Genomic DNA, 25,059 nt, shown 5'->3' with positions numbered 1-25,059 from the left:
TGTGACTTACGGAATAAGCATCAGGACACATGTTTATCATCATCATTGTTTCCATGATGTTTTTCCTGGTAGGACTGTGGAGACTTTTATTTTATCCCCAGACACAAATTCCTGCCCCTCTTGGGGCATCGCCAGATGTCCCCAAACCAGCTGTGAGATATAATTTGCCTGCACTGAGGTCTGATAGAGATGGTGCCCAGAGAAAAACAAAACCTAAAACACTTAACACAATTTGTAGAGGTTACAGTTTCAATTTAGCTTGAAAGAGATTTCGGTTTATAAGCATTGGTGGCTCAGTGGCAGGTTTCACAACTGTCATGTGGAAGATCCGGGTTCGAATCCCCAGCCGTGGGAGGCAGCACCGGTCCCAAGCCCGGATCAACGTGGAAGGTCACTTCAGGAATGGCATTCAGCGTAAAAAACCTTCGCCAAGTTTAAAGGATTGAATCGTGACAGGAGCAGCTGAAAGACCAATAACAACTCATCTATCAATGATAAACATTTTATTTGTATTTTTAATCTCTTTTTTTAAGGACAATATCTCAGCATCAAACAAGGAAAAGTACTGACACTAAGCATCATTTCTGCCCGTGACAGTAAAAGATGCTCGTGTTTACCTGTTGCTGCCATTTCCCGCCTTCCAGCATCCCATCTACGCGTGACCATGGAAACAAGTGAACGGGTGCTTAGCAACCTGTAGGGGAAGAAAGGAAGGAGGAGGAGGAGTGTAGAGGAGATGAGAGAGAGAGTGAGGATGCGCGCAGGCCGGTACAGGAGAGATCGGAATCGTTAAAAAATATCCACAATCCGAGGAAGGTCATAGAAAAAGCGGCGCTAACAGGATCCCGATTTTGCTTCTAGATCATAAAAGAAGGAGATTTCAGGCGGCTGCGTCACATCGGGAAGGCTTGTGTGAGGATGAAGTTCGTGGCGGTGGTGGCGGGGGCCGGAGCGCTCGCGTTTCTCGGCGCGCTCGTGTGCATCGTGGCGAGCGTGTACTCGCGCGCTCCGGCCGCCGCCCTGCATCCCCCGGCGGGCGCGAACGGCACAGCGGCGCCGGTGCCCCCGGGCTCTCTGGGAGCGCTGTACGGTGCGGCGGACACGAGCGGGCGCGACGCTTTGGCGGCCGCGGGAACGGGCCGCGGCGAGACGCCGCTCCTGGGCGAGCTGAGCTCCGGGGCCAGTCCGCAGCGCTTCACCTTCAGCCGCCTCCTGTGCTCGCCCGTGCCGCCCGGGGAGTGCGCGATGAAGCGCCGGAGACGCGACAAGGAGCGGGAGGACGACAACGACGAGGAGGAGGAGGAGGAAGAGGACTGGAGCGCCCTGAACGCGGCCGCTGAGGAGCTCCGGCGCACCGTGGCGCTGCAGAACGAGCAGATCGCCGCCGACCGCAAGACCATCGACGAGCTCACCGGCAAACTGGCCGAGTGCGAGACCGCGCTGCTGGATGAGCGGACCGTGACCGAGCGCGGAGCCGCGGCATCGTGGCCCGCCCGGCGCCGCCTCATGGCCGGGGATGGCGCGCGGGAGTCCGCCGCCGCACAGCTACACACCGCGCGGGCTGTCGAGGAGCTCGAGAGGGCCATCCTCCAGCTCAAAGACCGCATCGAGAAGCTGGAGGTGAGAGAAATAATAATAAGATAAAATATCATGTGTGATTATATTACATAATAATATTATAATCAATTAAATCTCTACATCATCATTCTAGTCACATGCTGCTCTACTGGGCCTGTACTGTAGGCTGTGCCTTATTATACTCACAAACAGCTGGACTGATTATATATATAATGTATTTCGACAAACCAACCAAGATATAAATTTACAGATAAAATCCAACAAATGGTTGTGATAAAAACTGCGAAACATGATTTAAACTAATTAAAACAGCCTCCAGGATTTTCATTTTTTGTTAGATTCCTCCAACACACTTCACACTAGTACATTTGATGGGGTACAGGTGTGAAAGAGCTATTATTATTATTATTATTGTCCCATATAATGGGATAACTGGGTGCCCTCCAGAAGAGGGTGGTCTTCTTCTTATTATTATAATTATTGATTTATTATTATTATTATTATTATTATTATTATTATTATTATTAATGATGATGATAATGATAATAATACTCTCATTATTCCTAACTGAGTGTCCTCCAGGAGAGGATGGGTTCCATCTGGAGCCCGGTGCCTATAAGGTTTCTTCCACATGTGTCTCAGGGAGGATTGCTTCTCCACTCTCACCTCTGGCCTGCTCATCAGGGATCTGACTCTAAACTCATATCTGAATTTCCATTAAAGTCACTTTATGATTGTTAAAAGAGTTACATTGTAGAAACTGAATTAAATTGAATCTATGGATCTCAGAAGAACCCACATGTTAACATGAAACATCAATTTTTTTTAGATTTCTTGGCGTGACAAGCTTAATTGATACAGCTTAATTAATAACAACAAGCTTGTTTATTTTAACTGTTTGAAGGAAAATGGAATTTATGTAAAATTTGTGCATTTCTCTCTCTCTCTCTCTCTCTCTCTCTCTTGCAGTCTGGTTCTTGTTGGGAAAAACACATGCATAAATTATAAGGGTGTGTGTGTGTGTGTGTGTGTGTGAGAGAGAATGAGCTGTCACCTTGTCTACAAGTATTGTTCCAATTACCAGCCAAGCTAAATTGATATTGATTCATTTCCTGTCTTTCACTTATTGTATAATCCATTAGTCATGAACAGGATTAAGCTCTGAATTTCTGGTCTTGATCCAATTTTTAGATGAGATAAATTAAGATCCCCCCCCCCTAGTCCAGGTGAAATGCAGAAATCCTGTCTTTAAATCCATAAATAACATTGTGTAATGATTAGGATGCACTCTCCCCTGCTCCAACACACATCTCTCTCTCTCTCTCTTTCTCTCAGCTGGAGATGGTGCCTGCTTTGTTGAACCACTCGGAGGTGGCAGCAGGCTCCACAGGCATGCGGTTGGCACTGGGCCAGGCTGGTGGGCGTGCAGAGGATGTGGGTGGAGAGCTGGTGCAGAAGGTAAAGCAGCTGGAGGATGAAAGGAAGAACCTACGCAAGGAGACACAGAACCACCACCAGCACATCGACCATGGCATCAACACTCTGCAGGAGCGCATCTCAGAGCTGGAACAAAGTGAGGATTCGATCTGGGGTTTCATACTTAAACCTGGTGGAGGGGGAGAGGGATCATTGTATACAATCCATAGTGATATATTATACAAGCCCACTTGTAGTACGTTTAAACAGCAGCTCAGTTAAATCTCAAAACAATCCCAAAGCAACAAGTAAATGAATGAAAGTGTGTAAACCAGGAATAAAATACATTCGCTCCAATTATTTTTTTAATTCATTAACATTAACTGTGGTCTGAAAAACAATCATGAATGACCATGTTCTTAGATTACTTAAACACTTGGGGAAGTTGCATGATAAACAGTTGAGAATAGAAATCTCAGCTATGTTTAATAGTGAAAGTAAGAGCATTTTCATACATGGACAATGGGATAAAAAAATCACTGGATAAGAAAACCACTTGTTAGTTAGATTATTCAGGAAAAACTGCTTTGGTTTGCTTTGGAGCATAAAGATTGGACTTAGAAGCAAAGGGAAAAGGTTCGTTTAGACTCTAGAGTCTCACTTTAGAGTGATGGTCAGGGTAAGAAGGGAAGGGCATGAAGCGATGCACACATGATGCATAGTGCGCACTGTACAAGCCTCTGGAGACAGTGTTATGATCTGGGGTTGCTTAAGTTTCTCAGGTCTAGGCTCAGCAACGTTATGTGGCAATAAATAAATAAAGTCTGCTGACAACCTGAACGTTTTTTGTCCCTGATGGCACAGTCATATTCCAGGACTCAGATTGTGAAAGAGAGGTTCTGGGAGCATGATGTTAATTGGCAATAATTTTGTGCACTATAATCATTTTGTGCACCATAAAGCTAAAGGTAAAACTGAAGTGTTATTAGTGTATGTATGTGCTCTTGCAAAAATTATGAGATGAGCTCGATTGCTAATCCGTCATTTGGACATTCTTCTGTCCTACCGATCACTGACTCAGTTGTAACATCGATTTTATATATTTTTTTCACAGGTTTTACAGGTCAGAGTTACCCCCAGGGATACAAGCTCTCCTTCCCCATTCGGACCAACTACATGTATGGCTTGGTGAGACGGAACATTCCGGAGATGTACGCCTTCACGGTTTGCATGTGGTTGAAGGCGACAGAGAGCAGGATCGGGACACCGTTCTCATACGCCGTGGACAAGCAACCCAACGAACTTGTCCTCTTACAAGGCGTCCATAAACAAGCTGAGCTGCTTGTTAATGCTAAGGTGGGACACGGGGAAAAAAAAGTTAAATAAACAGCTACTGAACCACATACTAACAAAGACGCCTGTAGTCCCAACATTAAAGCTCATGAAATGTTGTTACTTGAACCTTGTTCTAATGTTTTATCATTATATCCTCCTTACCTCTAGGTGGCACAGTTGCCTCTGTCGTTCCCACCCGGCACTTGGCAGCATGTTTGTGTGAGCTGGACTCTGCGTGATGGTGTCTGGAAAGCTTATCAAGGTGGCAAGCTAAAGGAGAGAGGCGAAGGTCTGTCAGCATGGCATCCGATCAGGGCAGGAGGTGTGCTGGTTCTGGGACAGGAACAGGTGAGCTGCACTGTAAGGTCAGGGAGTTTCATTATATTATACGTATATGTGGTGGTTCGGGATCTCACTGGATATGGCCATGGCTGAAAATGATTCTAGTTTTTTGAAATTTGTTTGCTAAAAAAGAAAGCTGCACAGTACACTCCGTTTAAAAGTTTGGGATCGCTTTCTAACTCCATGGTCGTTCCTGATTTTTATTCCTTTTTACACTGTAAATTAATGCTAAAGACGTCCAAAATACACAATAATCTCCTTTGAATTTTGACTTTTGATATTGAGATGTATATCTCCTACTTCTGCTCTGTAAAGCTTCATAACGGCTCTAATCTGAGGTGCTGGTTGTTAATTGGTGATTTCCGAGGTTGTTGACTCTACATGAACTTGGAGTTTTGGTTCTTGCTTTTCTGGGAAGGTCTTCATGAGAGCCAGTTTCATTATGGTGCTTGATGGGTTTTGCAAATGCACTTGACACAATACTGTTCTTGCAAGAACTATTCGGCTTAAGATCAAAACTGACTGTTATTGTTGTTGTTATATAATTACCTAATGTGATATGTCTTATTTCATAGTTTTGAAATCTCCAGTATTGTTGTAGAATGTAGAAAATAAATCACTAAGCAAAAACAAAGGATTTTGTAAGTGATCCCAAACGTTTGAGCGGTAGATTATATACAAGGCCATTAAAAAAAAAAAAAAAAAAATGCTTGCTGGGTTTTGCATGCAAAAAAGAAAGCAGGTGCAAGAAGAACTGTGGGTGGTTCTGTAGGATGCTCAGTTAAACTTGGCAGCCAATTTTCTTATAAAACTGCACAGATTGCACCTGAGACTAAAGGGACAACAATGTGTTATTACACCAAATACTGTTTCATTAATGACTGTTTAAAGGGATTTATTTATTTATTAAAGGCATACTTGGGCCACAGCATTTACTTGCTAGTGCCTAGGACTTCACATATCCAATCAATTCAGTTTTTTCAGTAATCAGATACCAGTAGTGTGCATCGTTTGTGACGCTCCCTTAAGTGAAGCTTTTATTTGTCACGTATACATTACTGCACAGTGAAATAACAGGAAATCTGGCTAAGAAAGCAGAAACGAGTGAATGAATCAGTGATCATGTCCTAAATCGATGTTTAGCTCAAGCTCATGAATGACTTTTCCCTCAGCTGATGAGATGATGTCGAAGTGAGATCTAATCCCCTGTTATGAACTTAATTTTAATAATACTTAACAATTTAGGTTTTTTTATTTTTGTTGTAGAAAGTAAAAAAAAAAAGTAAAAAGAAATCGGGTCATCTTTTAGTGCAATCGGACTGAAATTATTTAACCGTGACTGTTTCATCTTTTCCTTTCTGAGGAGGACAGTTTGTACAGTTTAAACTCAATTTCCAGTTTCAGTTTTAATAACCAATGAAATATGATCACTTCTTAGAACTGGAGAAACGCAATGCAGTTTAGAGATAAAATCAGGTAGGAAGTCGTCTGCGGTATTCGATTCGACCTGTGGTGCGACTCCTCTCTCCTGTGCTTCAGGACACACCGGGTGGACAGTTTGATGCCTCCCAGGCGCTGGTGGGTGAGCTGTCTCTGTTTAACCTGTGGGACCGCGTGCTGTCGCCGGCCGAGATCGGCAACATCGCGTCCTGCGGCGAGTCAGTGCGGCTGGGGAACGTGGTCTCGTGGACGGAACGAGAAGTGGATGTTTTCGGGGGAGCCACCAAGGAGCCAGTAGACCCCTGCTCCAGTGATGCTGGACCCCAGAAATGAGGGATGTTGGGTTTTGCAAAAAGCTAAAATGTTGGAGTGTGTTTATTAGGAATGGTCACTGTGGTACTACTTTCATAATCGCATTAATGTTCTCTCTGCTCCATGTCAGCGTGTATATGTGTGTATGTATGTGTGTGTGTGTGTGTGTACGTGTGTGTTTGGATGTGCAGGGCCAATGACTGGAACTGCTAAGTGCTTAAAAGCCACTGTGTATCTTCCTGTGTCTCGTGTGTGTAATCTTCTAACGTCATTCCCGCACTCATGCATTTTCGCGCGTTTCTCCGTAAGATCAATATTTTCCTTCCTGTCGATGCTGACTGTGTTATTATTATTTTATCTTTGACAGTGTAACTGTGATTGTAGCGGCCTTCACTTAAAATCTCCTGCACTCTTACTAAAACGTCTGATTTTCCAATTCATTGTACTAGAAATTTTGTCATTTTTCTTCTGTTCTTTTATCTTTATCAAACTTTTTTTTTCTTTTTCTTTTTTTATCATGTCGCATTTTATTCTAATACTAATTTTTACTACAGTGTTCATGACTTTTGTTGTTTCTTTAATAAATAAATCGCTAGGACTTTGACTTTCTGTTCTTTATAAAAGTATAAAAAGTGTAAAAATATAAGTTATATAAAAAATTCTATGATATGAATAATTATCACGTATTATTTGTATTATTATTTCTGGAAATCAATTTGCTATTGTTTTTGTATTATTATTATTAATATTATTATTAGTGCAAGACTCATCATTTTTAAACATTCTCCTGTTTACAAAGTCTGGATCGCTGTGAAACTTTTAAATTAACATTATGCCTGCATATTTAATATAAAGATCGGATGATACCCATGATCTAATCTCATAAACTGATATTTATGCATCATGGGGGAGAAAGAAGAAGAAGGAGGGAGGGAGGGAGGGAGGGAGGGAGCACTTGCTTGGGTTGACACAACCACTTTCCTTTTAATTTACTTTTTAATTGTTAATCAATTACGATTTGCTGTGATGTCACTGTAGCGCTTATCCGTACACTGTTTGCACTGCAATGGAGTTTTGATTCACTTGTGAACTCTGTGGATGATGACATAAAAAACAGTGATGGGAAATGTTCTGCATTGTAGTGAATTTATTCGTTTATAAGGTTGTCTGTGTGTGTGTGTATGAGAGAGAGAGAGAGAGAGATTTTAGGCAGATTATCTGGTATGTGATGTGCTTTGTACTTTAACAACAGGATTATACAGATTAAAAGAAGTATTTCGAATGCTAGCTTAGCTCCTCAAAGAGATACAGACTGTGGTTCAAGAACATGTTCAACATGCCAATGCCAACTTCTTCACCGTGTGCAAAAAAAAAAAAAGTTGTGTTTTTATTATGCTTTCTGGCATTTTGACCTGAATTTTAATTTCTAAATTCTAAAATCTAAAGCTGAACCTCACTTAAAGCAATATTAAGAAGACATATAGTCAAATAATAAATAATAAATAAATAGATTTCTTAAATTTGGCAGAAGTAATTTTCCTTGAAATGTGAATTTGACTAAGATCATAAAGTATAACCTGGCTGATTTAAAATGTGTTTCCTTATGTGTGCATACTCTTTGCGAATATATGGTATTTAATGGTAATGGTACTCCATGAAAATAAATTACAATACAAAAATAATCATTTTTTTGAGTTTTAACATTTGCAAATGCTATATAGTGTCATGTCAATGTTTATACTAAAACAGTTACTTTATGCAATGCAATTTTAAAATTATTTGTGCTTACCTCTTTCCCATCCACGCTTAAGTTTGTGCACGTGGACTAAACACATTAAAATATGCATCTCTTTACTGAAACCTTTCTTCTGATTAGTCTCATTGGCAGTAGTTTTCTCTGAGAAAATTACTGATTAGTGAAACTGATAAAAAAAAAGGTTTCAGTTTGCTAGAAAGAATAAAGATTGGAGTAATGGGAAAAGGTCATGTGATCTGATTGACAGCATGTCAGCAATCTGAGTCCAGATTGACCCTATTCCCTATTGAGTGATGGGCGCGTTAGGGTAAGAAGGGAAGCACATGAAGCGATGCATGGTTATGTATAGTGCCTAGTACAGGCCTCTGAAGACAGTGTTATGATCTGTGGTTGCTTTAGTTGCTCAGGTCTAGACTCTCATGTGGCCAGACATTATGTGGCAATAAAATGAAGTCAGCTGACAGTGGTGGTTTTCTTCCTGAATGGCACAGAATTGGCCACCACATTGCTCGGCATAATCAAAGTTGAACAAAATATAAAGCTTCTGGGCTGTTGTTTTTTGGCTAGGCAGTGTATTAATATCTTAGTCTTAATCTCATGGTAGTGGCAACCCAGTTTGGGACTAAAATATCACAGCACTTATCCTGATGTCATTAATCTTATCCCTGAATCATACAGCAAGTGCTCCACCACTACATGACTCATACTGTAATATTTGATGAAATTCAAGCACTGTTCGCGAAAAGTTTCAACCACGCACCACTTTTCGAATAGTTCATTGTTACGAATTTAGCATCTTACAATATATTTTGCTTTTTGGTTTTGGTGGTGGGACAACAAAAAGTTTTAGCATATCCTGAATATCACATTAAAAGTGCTGCTAAATCATAGAGCTGCAGAAAACCTCTTCCTAGACATTTAGATACAATTTCTGAGCAGTTATTTCCAGATACTGTACTAACAATCCAATTTCAGGATGTCTACAGTACACACGGCATAAAACGAGTGACATTTACAGAAGACCTTATACACAGCATGGTGATGAGACTACTAGTCACAATAAAACATTTGAATGATGCAAACATTTAGAGAAAGTCCGATCATGGCTCCTGCATACTAAGAAAACTTTCTTCTTTGATGGGATCCAAGCACTAGTGAAACGCTGCAATAAACGCATTAGTGTAGCAGGAAATTACATAACTGTGGTGTTATTTCGCGCATTTAAAAGTCCCGGGTTGACTTGAACGCTCATTGTAATATCATCACAAACTACTACTAATAAGGATCCCATTTAGGAGCCATCTCACAAATCTTCTTTTTGTCTTCCTTCTCATTTCCTTCTGGAGCTGCTGAATTATAGATGTGTATTAATCACCTCTGTTAGAACCCCTGCTACAGTCACATCTGTCTTTCTGTCTCTTTCTTTTTCTCATTCCCTCTATCATAATCAAATGACTGGATCTAAAATCACATATTGCTAAGCTCACCACACACACACACACACACGGACACACACTGACAAATACACGGCCAGAATCTTAATATTCCCATATTTTACTAATCTTACACTATTCTGTTATTGTTTAATGACATTATATCTTTAGATATCAAATAAATGGATAGGTAGGCAATCCTGGAATTCAAACTTAACAAATCAACTCACAAAAAATACACACATGTAAAATGTACTACAATAATCCACTTTTTTGCAGTCTTTGTTATAAATAAAAAGAGAGAAACAGAGAGATCAAACATATTGCTGCGTTAAAGTCTCTCCTTATGAAGCAAACAAAAATATTCATACTGAAAAATTTCATAAGATAGAATTGTTAAGAAAAAAAGCATCAAGAACGTATTTGTTTGTCTGGTAAAGTCCTTTTGTTGACCTCTCTCTCTCTCACTCTCTCACTCACTCACATCTGGGAGTCTGCGCAGGTCAAGCGTGTATTTGGGGCAGCAGTGGAATCTTCTGCTGTGGCCAGATGTTTAAGCGGATAGAATTTAGGGCAGACAAAGCAGATAGAAAGAAGGGAGGATGGTGCTGAAATGCAGAGCTGACAACTTTTCACAATGGTTTGGAACAAGATTTTGAGAATAAGGGAATGCTCCTATTGCATATGCCCAGACATTTTGTGTAAAACTAACCATACACCTTACATGGCATGCCTCAGGTTTTGAATATTTTAGCGTTGCAGACGTTAAAGTGAAACATGTGAGTGCATTTATTCCAGTTGGGTTAAATGACATTTAAAATATTTAGCCAAACAAAAAAATTAAACATGCCTATCTTACCCACCAGCGAAACATGCCCTCCTGCAGTTTCATGGGTGGAGCACGGAATTCTGGGCCCTTCATTTCTTGATCCATATCTGTCATATTTCATTGAGAGTCCCTAAAGGCAGTAAAATTATTTACACAGGAAAGAAATTATAATAGTTACAATCATACACAAAGCAGTGTATTAATATTTATATTAACACAACACCCCGATGAAGAAAGAATACAAAAAAAAAAAAACAACAACACATGCAATACTATGTGAAATGCAGCAGTCATGCAGGAGCGATGGAACAAAGTGAGGGCAGCGAGGAAACCTGGGTGTGAAGATGTATGAGAGATGGCAGCTCTGGATATGTTCTCATGCTATGAGTAATATCAGGTCACTTATGCAGGACGTTTGTGCACCCATGACCACAAATATTTCAAATAAAGAAATAAAATGTCAAATAATAGAAAATTATACAAATATAGAAACCTTTATCTAGGTTTTCTAACAAAATAGAACTGAAATAGAAGTGAATGAGATGTTAAATGTACTAGTTAGACGTGATAACTTACAGCTGAGTGCAATTAGTGAAAAATGAGCAATGTCCCACCATAAACAGAACAATGTGCATAGGCCCAGTGTTGTGCAAGTCAGGTGTAAATGTGCAACGTGATGAGTAGTGTTTGAGTAGGGAGAGCATTATTGTGTTTTTCAAGCTTTGTGTCCATTCAGCCAAAAGAGGCCTGAGGGTGAAGTCGGTGTTACAGTTCAACCCAAAAGTGTTTATAAAGGGGTTGGGGTCCTGTGCAGAACACTAGACTTCTTCGTTGTTGTTAGTCTTTTAGGTGCTCCCATCAAGGCGTCACCACAGGAGGTTTTACATCCAATGCCCTTCTTGAAACATACTTACAACTTATTTTACCATGTGGGTAAGGAATTGAACCTGGGTCGGGTGAGAAACCTACCACTGAGACATCAATGTCTCACTACAGCAAGCAAAGACCTTCTTCTAACTTTGTGAAAACAGTTTGTTAAAGGGCTGTTTAGCACTGTCACCTTGCACCTCAAGGTCCTGGGCGTGTGAGTGTATGTACGTGTGTCTCTGTGATCGATTGGCACCCCACCTTGTGCCGTAAGTCACTTGGGACAGGCTCCAGTCCCCCTGCGACCCTGTACACAGGATTACGCGGTATAGACGATAAGTGAGTGAGTGTGTTTGTGTAAATCTGCAATGAGTATGTGTGTGATGTCCATAAACTCACAAACATTTACCCAAGCTGTGCCAAATAATGCATGATAAACAAAGACTATTTATTATCTGAGGAAATGTGTAACTCAGTGTGTTAAAAATACAACACATTTCAGTGACAGTATCATCACTGTGTATCATTAGCTGAGCATCTTCCTTCATCACCATGTCTGAGAGAGTTCACGTCGGCCGGAAGTTGTTTGGAGTTCTCGCGAGATTTCCGGTTGCTAGGATCACGATATCTCCTGAGGAACCTAACTGACTGGATGTAGCGCTACACACCGCGTTTCTCCGTTAAACCTGTAAGAAATGAGTTTTACTATTCCTCTGGTCAACTAAGGCTGTTTTTATAATATAGTATAACACTGTTATATAAATGTCATATGTAATTTATTTTTATTTTTTCTTTAATATCGGCTGGGAGAAATGGAGCTGTCTGTATTAGCACTAGCCTGCTATGACAGTATGTGTTATATGCTAAGTTGCTATAATATAAGTTGTTGTATGAGATATATTTCTTAAACGTAATGACAGTAAACAAAGAATAAAGCTTTAGTAATATTAATAATAATAATAAAAAACCAAAAAGATTTAAATTCAGAAAAACAAAAAATTACAGAACCCTAAACACAAGAAATATAGAAGTGTTTAGTTAAAAACACTGACTTATTATTTTATTTATTTTAGCTGTTAAGTAACCAGTAATAGCTTAAATAGTTAAATCAATGTATGTGACTAGACTTGGTTTCTGTCATTCATTTGATTTTTATTACAGACCCCTAATCTTTTTTATTTTTTTTAATCAGTACCTGCTTTATCCAGGTGGTGGCGCCGGACCGTGTTGAAGGAAGGAACCCAGGGCGTGAGGTGCGAACATGCGCACGCCGGTCTATCGTAAAACACCACGCATACATGTTCACATTTAGCTGTAATGTAGTGTTAGCCGATCCATGTACCAGCCATGACATTAACACCACTGTCGTGAACTGGGTAACTCCGGTCACCAGTAAACTAATCATGCCCACCCAAGGCTCACCATGCCTGTGAAGGGCCAAACATATAGAATACATTACTGCTGGCTGTGATCTCAATAAGACGGAGCATCCTTGTGATGTGCTGGATGGACAAATCTAATCAATGGGATGTGGCGTCCTCGTGCCAGACACCACAGCATACCATCAGAGGTCTTGTGGAGTCCATGCCTCAAGGGCTTGAAGTTTTTTTTTGCTGGCAAACCTAAAAAACCTAAAAAATAGGGATGGGGATCACCAGTCACCACCCGATACGATGTTCTCACGGTAGCCAGGTGTCGAATCGATTAAAATTGCGATTCTGTAAGTATCATGATTTAAAAAAAATAAATATCCCAATGCAATATTACATTTTACATCAATTTAGTTACAGTTTTAAACAGTTTTCTTTTTAAGGTAAAAATTGTAACAAAATTTTGGAAAAATGTCAAAATCTCAAAATTAATCTTGACAGTGAGCACGTGGGCTTCTAGCACACATGATTTGCCACTAATTTGCACATGCATTATATTAATAATGGTGCAAGCGTGTGTTATGAATGAGTTTGAGACTTATTCGCTCACAAAGTTTTAGAGAAAAAGACAGATCGGAGGCTTTTAACGCACTTGATTTTTGATAATGTAATGCCAAATTACATGTAATGATTCTGTTTCGCCACTTGGAAGCTTCTCTGCTCAGTACACAATCATTTACATCTGAGACTGATTGACTGATCACCGGTCATGGCCACTCCAACTGAAAACCAGCTAATAAGTCACTGGCCAATCGATTGGTTTATAAAAATATATATTTTTTAAAAGTCAGTGTGGTAATATGTGTAGCATCACACGAAAAAATCACGATTCATAACTCAATCGATTTTATTCCCCCATCTACTAAAAATCCTTGGTGGTTCTAATGTTAATGCTCGTAATGTTTATAGCTAATCAGTTTATTGGAGGAGGATGGAAACCGGAGAACATTAAGGTATCTTTGAGATCAGGACACTCCACAGATTCCTAATAAACCTTTTGTGTATATTTACACCTAAAAGGAAATCTGTGCATGCATGTAGGTTATGTGTATCCTGAACAAAATGCACGCAATTCCCTGGCATGAAAAGTAGTGGTGGTGATGATGATGATGATGAAAAAAAAATTTCTTTAATTTTTTGTGAAGCTGCTTTGAGACAATGACCATTGTTAAAAGCGCTATATAAATAAAATTGAATTGAATTGATGATGATGATTCCCATCATATCACTCGATGATGTGCTCAAATTCTTAAATGCCGTTTTAAATGCTATTTCCCTTTTTATAATAGAGATATGAGATGGAGGTATTGATTTAGAATATTAACGTATAGGATTTGTTAACCATTCATAAAATACAGAATGAATGATGATTGTGTACATATACAGTACAGGACAAAAGTTTGGACACACCTTCACTCATTCAATGTGTTTTCTTTATTTTCATGACCATTTACATTGGTAGATTCTCACTGAAGGCATTAAAACTATGAATAAACACATGTGGAGTTATGTACTTAACAAAAAAAGGTGAAATAACTGAAAACATGTTTTATATTCTAGTTTCTTCAAAATAGCCACCCTTTGCTCTGATTACTGCTTTGCACACTCTTGGCATTCTCTCGATAAGCTTTAAGAGGTAGTCACCTGAAATGGTTTTCCAACAGTCTTGAAGGAGTTACCAGAGGTGTTTAGCACTTGTTGGCCCCTTTGCCTTCACTCTGCTGTCCAGCTCACCCTAAACCATCTCGATTGGGTTCAGGGCCGGTGACTGTGGAGACCTTTTTTTGTTAAGTACATAACTCCACGTGTTCATAGTTCATAGTTTTGATGCCTTCAGTGAGAATCTACCAATGTAAATGGTCATGAAAATAAAGAAAACACGTTGACAAATAGAAGAGAAAGTGTGTCCAAACTTTTGGCCTGTACTGTATATGATAAAGTGATTTCATGACAAGGTCAGTCAATTAAATAATTTGGACCTATTCACTAGGATGGAGGTCCTTTCAATTTTTTAACCTTTGAGCTTTTTCAGTGCAGAACGGACGGCATGGCAGAAACGGCCGAGAGCAAGAAGGAGGAGGCAGACTACAAGCGGCTGCACAGTTTTCCTCTGATCAGGGTAAGAAACTTCCGGGCTTTACACCTGAAAGTGTGGAATCTATTTTCACAGGTTATAAATTTAGCAGGGTGCACTCACAACACTGTTGGCGCGTATAACCAGTACAGCGATTAAGCAGCCTAACGCGTAACGTAGGAGTAGCGTGTCTGAGTGCGTGATATCCAAGTGTGATTCGTGTACTGGTTATTCGTGACACTCTCGCCTTGCTTTTTATAGAAGCTCGCTCTCTTGGCAGTTCTCAGTTCTCTGGCTTTTAGGTGTCTCATTCTCTCTCTCTCTCTCTCTCTCTCTCTCTCTCTCTCCCCGTTTGTTGTCGCAGCACACAGATATGCCAGAGGAGATGAGGGTGGAGACAATGGAGCTGTGCGTTACAGCGTGCGAGAAGTTCGCGACCAACAACGAGGTGCGTGACTCGACATGACTTGACATGCACACGAACGCAACACTCGCTGGCCTTAGGTTTACTCCATGTGACTGAGTGATGTTTTTTTGTGTAACATAACCTCTTCTTTCTTTCTTTTTTTTTTTTCTTTCTTTCTTTTCCTTTCTTCTCTCCATTCTGCGCATGCCTTAAGAGTGCAGCCAGGATGATCAAGGAGTCGATGGACAAGAAGTTCGGCAGCTCGTGGCACGTGGTGATCGGCGAGGGCTTCGGCTTCGAGATCACGCATGAGGTCAAAAACCTCCTCTACATGTTTTTCGGGGGCAGCCTGGCCGTGTGCGTGTGGAAGTGCTCGTAACAGTCACACGGCCGTGCGGATTCTTCTCCGTGAACCGCAAAACAACAACTGCTGGAGACAAATCGCCAAAAAAATAATAACAAATAAAAACATAAAACCCTGATCCTTTTGCACACACCCACACACAAAAATCTCTCAGCGATGAAAATTAGCAAGAGACATGTGACATTTCACGCTTTTTCTCTCATTGTTCGACGACTCTCACATTCTGTGTACTGCCAGACCATCTGGGCGTTTGGTGCTGTTTCTGCCCCTCTTTCTCTCTTTCAATGTCTGTCTCTTTTTCAATCTCACACCTCCTCTCCAACTGTCCCTCTCATGTCATCTTGTCCCTGATGTCTTGAAAATGTATTTTTTTATAATACTAAATCTATTTTTTTAGTCATAGACTGTGAATACTACATGTATATAGTTTATAAAATGTAATTGTCAACTTTTTGCACAATTTCTTTTTGTTTCAAATTTTATTGTTTATTGAATAAAAGCATTTTCTGATGCATTTGCGTGATGTAATCTGAGAAAACTTGCATTTAGATCGCATAAGGGCTTCATGCAACGCGTTATCTCCTCCTCTGTAGGCTTCACGCCTAAAGGCAAAGATCTTTTGTTTTTGGAAGTGTTTTTGAGATCCCCAGCTTGGGAGTGGAGCACAAGACATCATAAGATCACCAAAAATTCCGAACATTATTATTATATTTTTTTAAATGCGTGTGCTTGTAAAATGATTATGTCAGGTAACCAGGGTGCTGTGACCTGACCTTGTAATCAGGCGCTTGGAATCGGTTTGCCCTGTTCTCTTGCGCAATAACGTCAACAAAATGCTCTCAGAATTCAGCAGTACACACACATATAGGGGGTAATTATAGAGAAAAGCCAAGAGACAAAACAATGATCTGTGTTTAAGAAGAAGAATGACATTTTAAAAAAATATATATATATAATCCAGTGCTACATACAACTTTTACTAGTGTTTCCTTGGATAAAACATTCTACTTGTGACTCTTGGTCATAACCTTTTAACATACAAAGCAACAGAGGGCCTTCTGTGGAAACCTGAACCATGTAATCAACCATCCCTTTTCAGTAAACAGATGTTAGTAGATATTATCTACTAATCCTGCATGTATTAGGGCCGCCTGGTGGCTCATTTCTATTAAACTTAGTTGGTACTGTGTATGTGAACTACAGTCTGTATGATGAAAGGGGGCAAGCAAACACACTCCGATCAGTTCAGATCGTCCCAACCTGGCAGCGCTCCTGTTCCCTAAAAGAAAAAGAGGTGGGGGGAAAAGCAAACAGATGAATAAAGCAGTCTGAGATACCAAACGTCGCTCTCTTGTTCCAGCGGAGCGGCGACGAGCCACAGAAAAGGTAAGGCTTCTGATGTCTTCATTTTGATTCACTGAGTCTGTAACGGGATTCCGGGTCTCTCTGGCAGCATGAGGGCGTGCCGGTGCCGCCGCTTGAGGGGTGTGTGTGCCTTGATGTTGTGTCTGATGCTGGCTCTGCACGTGCTGGTAATTGTCCTGGTCCTGTGGATGTTCCCTTCAACCTGCGAGCCCATTGAAGGGCCTCAATCTCAAGCTCGACCCCGCAACCTCACCCCAGACAGCCTCGCACGCTCCGGCTCTAGCGGCAGAGCTAATCCTGTGAAACAAAGGCTTGTGGAAGCTGCTGATCTCGCCAAGCTGCAGGCCTTATTCTCCCACGCACTGTATACCCAGTGTTCCCTGTCCAGTCCTGATGACGACACGCTGCTGCGAGTCCGAACCCAGAAGGCAGAGCAGTCCGACGACGACCAGTGGTGAGGCACAAGGCTGTGGAACAACCTAATATGGGTGGTAATAAATTAAATTGAGGTGCCAAGACTTTCACAGGATATATGATCATTTTTTTGGTTTGCAACCCCTGATGCCAGTTGATTCATCAACCAGGTTTTTGGAAATATGTTGCGTGGCGTGGACAATCTGATCTTCTGATACTTCTAATCCTCCTATTCAGGGTAAGTACCAGCAGGGAGGGCTACGATCCTATCCAGTGGAACGGCAGTACAGAGACCCACCCCCCCTGGCTTCGGTTCCACCTCGGCATCTCCCGTTGGCAGCTGTATCAGCACAGGGACGCGAACCTGCCTGCGCTCGTGGACCAGCTGTCGACCCACCGCATCATCAGCGCAGGTGACTGACCCACGATCCTGAACCTGATCCGACATCAGTCTAGTGTGAATAACTGATCACTACATTCAACATAGAACTAATGATTAATGTATTGAAAGCAAAGAATTTCAATAGTTAATAAGGCAAGGATATTATAGCCTATATTGTTTTGATATAGTAATGCGTTTAACATTCCTTAAAGATTCAGTTGAGCGACAGATTTGTATCAAACTATATGAATTCGCCATGTTTCAGTTCAGAAATCAGGAGGAACGCAGCTGAAGTTGATGATTACGTTTTCAAACTATGGACAGGCGCTCTTCAAGCCCATGAAGTGAGTCAACACACACAGTTACTCTCACCTGCTGTCATGTGCTGTCTCTCTCATTTTCTCACCCCTCAGCTCTTTAATCCCTCTAACACCATTACAAGTCTAATTAGCTTCATAATTATGAATATACTACATTTTTTTTAATGCCTTAGTAATAGAAACATTATAATAGGAGCATCAACGCATATAAAAATGAACCTGGCTCATGATTTAAGCTTGCTCAGTGGTTAAGGAGCTGGACTACTTATCCGAAGGTTCAATCCTCGCCACCGTGAATTGAAAAAGGAAGACGTCCTGGATAAGGACATTTGGTGGACGGCCTTATCCAAAGCAACTTAGATTTTTTATTTATATTACATCTGATCAGTTGAGGGTTAAGGTCCTTGCTCAAGGGCCCAACAATGTGTTCCTGGTGGACCTTCTGAACCTCAACCGCTGAGATACCACCGTCTGCCAACTGCTGTAAGTGTAAACGTGAGACCATGTGGAAATTACTCCTCTAACACTATAATAAAGGTATGAATGAATTTTGCTGAAGACATGATGGGACACACTACCAGAGGTTCAATGTCTGGTCGAGTGGTGTTTGGGTTGTAAATCGGTTCTAATGACATCAAATTCCTGAATTTGAACATCACAAAAGATCTAATCAACCATTAACACTTTCTATTTGGCGATGAAATCTCAGCAGAGGCTTTTCTTCCTTCTCTGCTCTCAGCAAATTTCTACATAAGCACAATAAAGAGAATTCTTTATCACTTTGACGTGATGTGGAACACCAGCTGCACTGCAGAGAACCTGGAGAGATCTGACCCAGATAGTCACACCTGCACAGAAGATTGTGGGAACACAACAAGTTCACAAGCTCTCCAATCTGAAAATAGTTTATACTAGACACCTACACAAGAGCTAGAAACATCATCAAGGATTGAACTCCTCCAGGACACAGACTGTTCGTGTCCGTCCCATCTGGGAGGAGATACAGGACAATCAGGACATACACTACCTAACTGAAGAACAGCTTCTTCATCATCCATGTCCCACTGCATAAACATTCCACTGAATATATTGTTCTTTTTATATTTTTTGTCTTATCTTACATTCTCTGCATTGCTGCTGGTCCCTGAGAGCTTTCAAATTAATTTTGTTATATTACTGCAGTGAAGGTCCTTTTCTATCACTCCACATGTTGCTAATGTGTTCTGAGATTATCCTACTGTATATTAAATCTCTGTTATTTAACCCATTCTTTTTTTTTATATTGCAGACAGGGGAGGTATGACGAGACTAACGTGAATCTGTATTATTTCTCGGACTTCGAGAGACACAATGCTGAAATCGCAGCCTTTCACCTAGACAGGTACGTGCAGAGACACTGCTCTTTATACGCTCTGAAGGTTAAAATCAAAACATGTTCATCGTGTTCTTGACTTGTGCTCCATCTTTCTTCTGTCTTTTTAAGGATTCTGGGTTTCCGGCGTGTCCCCCCGGTTGTGGGACGACTCGTTAATGTGATTAAGGAAATTAAGGACATCACCACTGACCACAGACTGGCCAGGACCTTCTTCGATTCTCCAGGTTTGGTCTTTACGTGGAGCATAAACGAAAAACGAATCAATTAAACAAATAAAAAACGAGGGGCGTTAAAGTCAACGTGGTGTTAAAATGAGAGTAAAACTTGCTTTATTTCTCTATATAATCCCCTGTTACACTAATGCTCTGATCCCGGAGTTTCACCAGTGCTTGGACACCATCGAGGTAGAAAGTTTTTTAAGTATGCTGAAGCCATTATCGGATTACCTGATTCATGTCTGAAACACTGGCCTCCCAGGAACTCCTTTAATGACCCAAACATGTACAGCTCACACAGACCGATGCATCGCTTCTAAAAGTTGACGACAAGTTATCTTTTTTTATTTTGACGGATCGACTGAGTAAGATCAGGCGTTCAACTCGTTGAATGTTCATGGGAACTACTGCAGTGGACTCCAAGCCACCTGGGCCAGGATCACCATTCTTGGAAGTACAGCCTTCTTTAAAACGTTCGCACCATTCAAATGTTTTACTGCCTCAAAGAGTAGACCGTACTGTACATCTGTGAATGTCAATTGGTTTTTACTGCTTCATTCATGAGAAAAGCCACCACAAGGATTAAAGAATATTAAAGAAGGCGGCACGGTGGTGTAGTAGTTACAGTAGCACTGTCGCCTTGCAGCTCCAGGATCCAGGTTCGATTCCTAGCCAGGTTCGATTTCCCGTCTCTGTGTGCATGGAGTTTGCATGTTCTCCCCGTGCTTGATGGGTTTCCTCCTGGTACTCAGGTTTCCTCCCATCGTCAAAAGACATGCAAATTAGGGTAATTGCCATTTCCAAATTACCCGGAGTGTGTGTGCTGCTGTAGGAACCCAATCAGTGATGGAGTGGTGTGATGTTATTTTGCTATACTGGCAAATCATTGAAGTGTTTTATCCCTCTTGTGGCATGAAGGCATTAATTACCACGGACAGCATGTGTGTCAGAAATTCGGTTATACACAGACAGTGAACTATAATATGGCTATAAATAATGTTGTTGCAGATTATATCTGATTTGTGAAGACCTTTCACCATGCACAGTACTGATTCCTTGCTTTGTACTGTATAAGGTTACTATCATAAAAAAATACGTAATCATGAGTTGTAAATGTATGCTTTTTCTTAATACCTACTGTTATATGAGCTCTTCTGTGTTTCTTTAACCCTGGACTATGTTTGTGTGTGTGTGTGTCAGTGGGAAATACGTGCTTTTACGGCCAGTGCTCATACTATTGTTCTACGGAGCATGCAGTGTGCGGCCGACCCCGTGCTCTCGAGGGCTCTTTAGCAGCCATGTTGCCTGACCTTTCACTCGCGCCTCGCCGCACCTGGAGGAACCCTTGGAGGCGCTCGTACAGCCGCAGTAAGCTTGCCCTGTAGGTAAACGTGTCCGTGTGGTTGTGAGTGCAAAACACTTACACTGATCATTTTGACTATGTGACTAGAATGTAGTGAGCAAGAACTACAAAGTGTATATTGAAGGAATTCTTTGAAGCATGTAGGGGTGTTTATTTTCGATATAGGGAGTAAATGCTTGTTTAATTTTTACGCAAAGTGTGTGTGTCTAAAAATGTGGCATGGATAATGAATCCCTTTACAAAGTTATTGTAACTACCCGGGTACCCACTGAAGTGCCACATACTTACTCTGGTACTCTGTTCTATGGTACCATGGTAAAGTCTAACGAACCAGTGAAAAACTTTAGTTTAGCTTTAGTATAAAGTCCCTGTCTTTGGTGTTACTATTGATACAATAACTTATTTTCATGAGCTCAGTATAGTACATCAAAGTGATTAGTAATGCCTTCCAGGTGGGAGCAGACCCCATCATACTGCGACGCGGTGAAAAAGACTCCTCCCTACGACCGAGGCACAAGACTGCTGGATCTCATCGACATGACCATTTTGGACTTTTTGCAAAGTAAGGCCTGCTTGTTGGATTAAATGACACTAAACTGTTCAAAAGGTCCTTATTGATTATTTCCAGACACATTTTAGACTGATTATAAGTTTTCCATCAGTTGTAACAGATTCTCTCCTGTGTTCTGGAATTGTAGGTAACATGGACAGGCACCACTATGAAACATTTGAAATTTTCGGCAACAACACTTTCCTTTTGCATTTAGACAACGGAAGAGCGTGAGTATTTAGATGCTCTTACCATATAACCCTGGGTGTGAGATATTTCCTACACTACACTGGTGGCCAAAAGTATGCCATGTATTATAGTTCTCCCTGTGAACAAAATATTTGCGAAGCAAAGCATCACTATTCTTACAAATGGTTGGATGTTGTATCGCAATTCCATTGCATAAAATGATCTTGCTTGTCATTATTTAAAAAAACATAAGAATGTCAACCTTCAATTTCACTTTTGTCTCACCACTGTATAGACTAGGTATGCTTATGCTTATGTATTCTTTATGTGTGTGTTTATATGCTATAGGTTCGGTCGTCATTCTAAAGATGAGCCATCAATACTCACTCCTCTTGTGCAGTGCTGCAGGTAAGTCAGTGTCACTCAGGAGTGTGGATGTCTTCAGATTTGCTCATTAGATATTGCTGCTTACTTTATGAACAAACTGTCCACCCATGCTAAATCGTCTACCCTTGCACCCCTTGCATATCTTGTACTGTTACAACGTGGAACTCGGAAGGACTTTTTTGGGATTTTATGTCACGAATCTCTGTACGTAAAACCCTAAACATGTACGTGAGCCCATTTCTTGCATAAATGTTCATCTTTGTTGCTTTGAACCCCCCGAATTTGTCATCAGATTAGACATAACTAGTTGTATATAGTTGACCAGTGTGTCCAACAGAGTTTAGTTATTAAAAAAATCTAAAACCGTGACTTTATCTAATATAGGCTGGTAATCAGTCATTTATGGGGAAGACATCTCCGAGGAACTGATGGGCTGGAGAGATCCACAGCTCAGATGAGACAAACTGGAGTCAACATCCTATTAAAGCCTATAGATTAAGAATTAAATGTTACTCAAAGTCATATGCATGTGATGGTCGGCGGCGAACACTCTAAGCGCTGTTATTCATTTCGGGTTTCTTTTATTCAGTGTTTGTGACATTTACTATAATTTTTTTGGTCACAGAATCCGCCGTTCCACGCTTCTTCGCCTGCAGCTGCTCTCTTCCTCTCAGTACCGTTTGAGTGACGTCATGCGGGCATCTCTCTCTCAGGATCCGCTCTCAGCCGTGGCCCCCCTCCTCACCGAGCATCACCTTGCCGCTTTAGACCGCCGTCTGGCTACGGTGCTTCAGACCGTCGAGCGCTGTCTCTCACAGCACAAACACCACCACGACGTCATTTACGATGATATCACTGACTACTCAGGATAGAAAAGTGCTTTCTGTTATTGAAGTGTTGCTGACTAATTTGTTTCCAGTAATGACTATATTTAATGTCAATGTAGTATTGCAAAATGCAGCATGAAGGACTAAAAATGTGACTGTTTCAAATGGAAGATTTCACAAGAACACTTCTTCTTCTTGAGCAGAGACGCTACTTGTTGATTTCTATTATATATTCATTTATATAATAAAGCACGTCTTATGTTTTTACTTTTTTTTAAGCTTTTCTTTTTGATCAGCTCATGTATCTATAGTAAACCTACTCCAGATTTTGTGAGAAGATCTTTAGATATTTAGATAACTATTAAGACCCATTTTTTAATTTAAAATTTAATTATATTAGACTGCAAAAAATATGCAATAAAAGCCATGGGTAAAGGGCATCACCTGGAATATTTTGTTCTAGTTTTATGCTGATGTAGTGATAGATTGACAAGTTTGTTTATGTAGACCTTTTTTTTTAAAGTCCCTTTAGAAAATTAGGAAGTAGACATCTTGGAGATGGCGGGGGGTGGGGGGGGGGTAGTTTTAAGACATCTAACTTTAAAATAAAAACAAAAATTCCAGGATGAAGAGATTTTCTTCCGCATACATGAGCTCATGGTTGTTCCCAACTGACTTCATTATGATCTCAAGGCAATAGAGTAATACATTTTTCCATGATTGTTACTTAACTGTGTAAAAGATGCTTTGGAATAGCTGTTAAGAATATCGTGCATTTATTAACTAAGCAATTTAGAATTTAATAAGAATAAGTGGAAAAATTTATTATCTGATGTCTCAGATTAATACTACATATACAATTAATTTAAATTTATTTGCTATATTTTAATTCATTTGTCATTACCAAATGCATTTATTGTACAGTACTGTGCAAAAGCCTTGAATCACCCCTTATTTCTTAATATCAAATTAAATACAATTAAATGATGGTTTACATAACATCGTCAGCAGCAACCTCATTACCCCTCTCGTCTGTTCCAGCCGCTCGGTTGGAAGCCACTGCCTCAAGTTAGATTTTTTTTATGCATGAATTATTCATACATTAGATCACTGTGGCTTAACAAATAAAAAAAAATTTCTCTAATGTCCAGGGACTTTATTGTACAGTACTAAATGTATCCAAGTTATGGATTGTTTTTCTTTGCGGCTTTTGTTTAGGGAATTGGTTCTGATTTAGAAAAGTAGTTGTGCAACAAACACTTCGCCCTCATTTTGTTGTGAAATCAGTGGCAGGCTGCAATTTCTACAACACTTACACACACGGGTTTTAAAGGTGATTGTGTCACACTTGAAGAAACTTTACTAAGGCCCTAAACATGGTCATATACTTTTGGAAATAAAATCACTACACAGGTGTCAGTAGGCTGGCACCATTATAGATACATCTTTTGTACCTTTATCTAGTAATAAAATAATAAATACTATATATATATATATATATATATATATATATATATATATATATATATATATATATATATATATATAATAAGATTTGGCTATACCAGTCAAAGAGACATTTGGACCTGTTTCTGACAGAAAAGAAAACACTGGGAGCCACAAAACCCTTTTGACATTTAAAATAAAGATAACGCTGCATATATTGTTTTTACCTCTGTGCTATGTATAAAAAAATTTACTGCTACAGAGAAAACTAAATTTATTTCTGCATGCAAAAAAAAAAAAAAAACTCCCCCACAAAAAAAGACTCTGGGTTGAAGGTTACTTTCAAACAAAACACTCAGGACGGTTTTCTGCACAACTGTCGGGTCAGCAGTCTTTCCCATGATTGTGCTTCCTACTGAACCAGACTGAGAGACCATTTAAAAGCTCAGTGTTCGGTGTTATGGCTTAATTAGCTGATTAGAGTTGGACTCTTTGAGCCTAAAATATTGAACCCTTTCACAATATTCTAATTTTCTGAGATTGTGGATTTGGGGTTTTTATAAGCTGTAAGCCATAATCATCTCAATTATGACAAATCACAGCTTGAACTATTTTGCTTTGCATGTAATGAGTCTCTCTTATAT

At 40.3% G+C, this 25,059-nt stretch overlaps 3 protein-coding genes across 7 annotated transcripts; all 3 read left to right on the top strand.

Annotated features, from left to right (window-relative positions):
- Positions 1-738: 738 nt before the first annotated feature.
- nptxrb (neuronal pentraxin receptor b) lies at positions 739-7,343 on the top strand. The gene is made up of 5 exons (XM_053491688.1): positions 739-1,620; positions 2,914-3,151; positions 4,109-4,350; positions 4,498-4,677; positions 6,211-7,343. Exons 1-5 carry the CDS (start codon positions 919-921, stop codon positions 6,442-6,444), a joined length of 1,596 nt encoding a protein of 531 aa, XP_053347663.1. The 5' UTR covers positions 739-918; the 3' UTR covers positions 6,445-7,343.
- A 4,249-nt stretch (positions 7,344-11,592) lies between these two features.
- dnal4b (dynein, axonemal, light chain 4b) lies at positions 11,593-16,094 on the top strand. 5 transcript variants are annotated; one of them, XM_053491712.1, is made up of 6 exons: positions 11,593-11,647; positions 11,839-11,996; positions 12,517-12,561; positions 14,771-14,857; positions 15,177-15,260; positions 15,433-16,094. In XM_053491712.1, exons 4-6 carry the CDS (start codon positions 14,786-14,788, stop codon positions 15,595-15,597), a joined length of 321 nt encoding a protein of 106 aa, XP_053347687.1. In that variant the 5' UTR covers positions 11,593-11,647; positions 11,839-11,996; positions 12,517-12,561; positions 14,771-14,785; the 3' UTR covers positions 15,598-16,094. The 5 variants fall into 5 exon arrangements, with proteins under 5 accessions (XP_053347687.1, XP_053347686.1, XP_053347685.1 ...); XM_053491711.1 differs by having other exon boundaries at positions 12,501-12,561; XM_053491710.1 differs by lacking the exon at positions 11,593-11,647 and having other exon boundaries at positions 14,776-14,857.
- Positions 16,095-16,944: 850 nt separating this feature from the next.
- On the top strand, positions 16,945-23,236 carry fam20cl (family with sequence similarity 20 member C, like). Its single transcript, XM_053491689.1, has 11 exons — positions 16,945-16,968; positions 17,036-17,401; positions 17,599-17,774; positions 18,009-18,087; positions 19,352-19,444; positions 19,547-19,662; positions 20,854-21,034; positions 21,469-21,578; positions 21,715-21,796; positions 22,104-22,163; positions 22,768-23,236. Exons 2-11 carry the CDS (start codon positions 17,037-17,039, stop codon positions 23,012-23,014), a joined length of 1,509 nt encoding a protein of 502 aa, XP_053347664.1. The 5' UTR covers positions 16,945-16,968; position 17,036; the 3' UTR covers positions 23,015-23,236.
- Positions 23,237-25,059: the final 1,823 nt, after the last annotated feature.

The sequence above is a fragment of the Clarias gariepinus genome, chromosome 3 (assembly GCF_024256425.1).
Source record: "Clarias gariepinus isolate MV-2021 ecotype Netherlands chromosome 3, CGAR_prim_01v2, whole genome shotgun sequence".
Taxonomy (NCBI): Eukaryota; Metazoa; Chordata; class Actinopteri; order Siluriformes; family Clariidae; genus Clarias; species Clarias gariepinus.
Note: the sequence above shows the minus strand (reverse complement) of the source record. Positions and strands in the feature narration are given on the sequence as shown.

Coding starts and splice junctions, on each gene's coding strand:
- nptxrb (XM_053491688.1), top strand. CDS start 919: ATGAAGTTCGTGGCGGTGGTGGCGGGGGCCGGAGCGCTCGCGTTTCTC. Junction 1,621..2,913: donor ACCGCATCGAGAAGCTGGAG/GTGAGAGAAATA, acceptor TCTTTCTCTCAG/CTGGAGATGGTGCCTGCTTT. Junction 4,678..6,210: donor TGGTTCTGGGACAGGAACAG/GTGAGCTGCACT, acceptor CCTGTGCTTCAG/GACACACCGGGTGGACAGTT.
- dnal4b (XM_053491708.1), top strand. CDS start 12,121: ATGGAGCTGTCTGTATTAGCACTAGCCTGCTATGACA. Junction 14,858..15,176: donor ACAGTTTTCCTCTGATCAGG/GTAAGAAACTTC, acceptor TTGTTGTCGCAG/CACACAGATATGCCAGAGGA. Junction 15,261..15,432: donor AGTTCGCGACCAACAACGAG/GTGCGTGACTCG, acceptor GCATGCCTTAAG/AGTGCAGCCAGGATGATCAA.
- fam20cl (XM_053491689.1), top strand. CDS start 17,037: ATGAGGGCGTGCCGGTGCCGCCGCTTGAGGGGTGTGTGTGCCTTGATG. Junction 19,663..20,853: donor GACCTTCTTCGATTCTCCAG/GTTTGGTCTTTA, acceptor TGTGTGTGTCAG/TGGGAAATACGTGCTTTTAC. Junction 22,164..22,767: donor CCTCTTGTGCAGTGCTGCAG/GTAAGTCAGTGT, acceptor TTTTGGTCACAG/AATCCGCCGTTCCACGCTTC.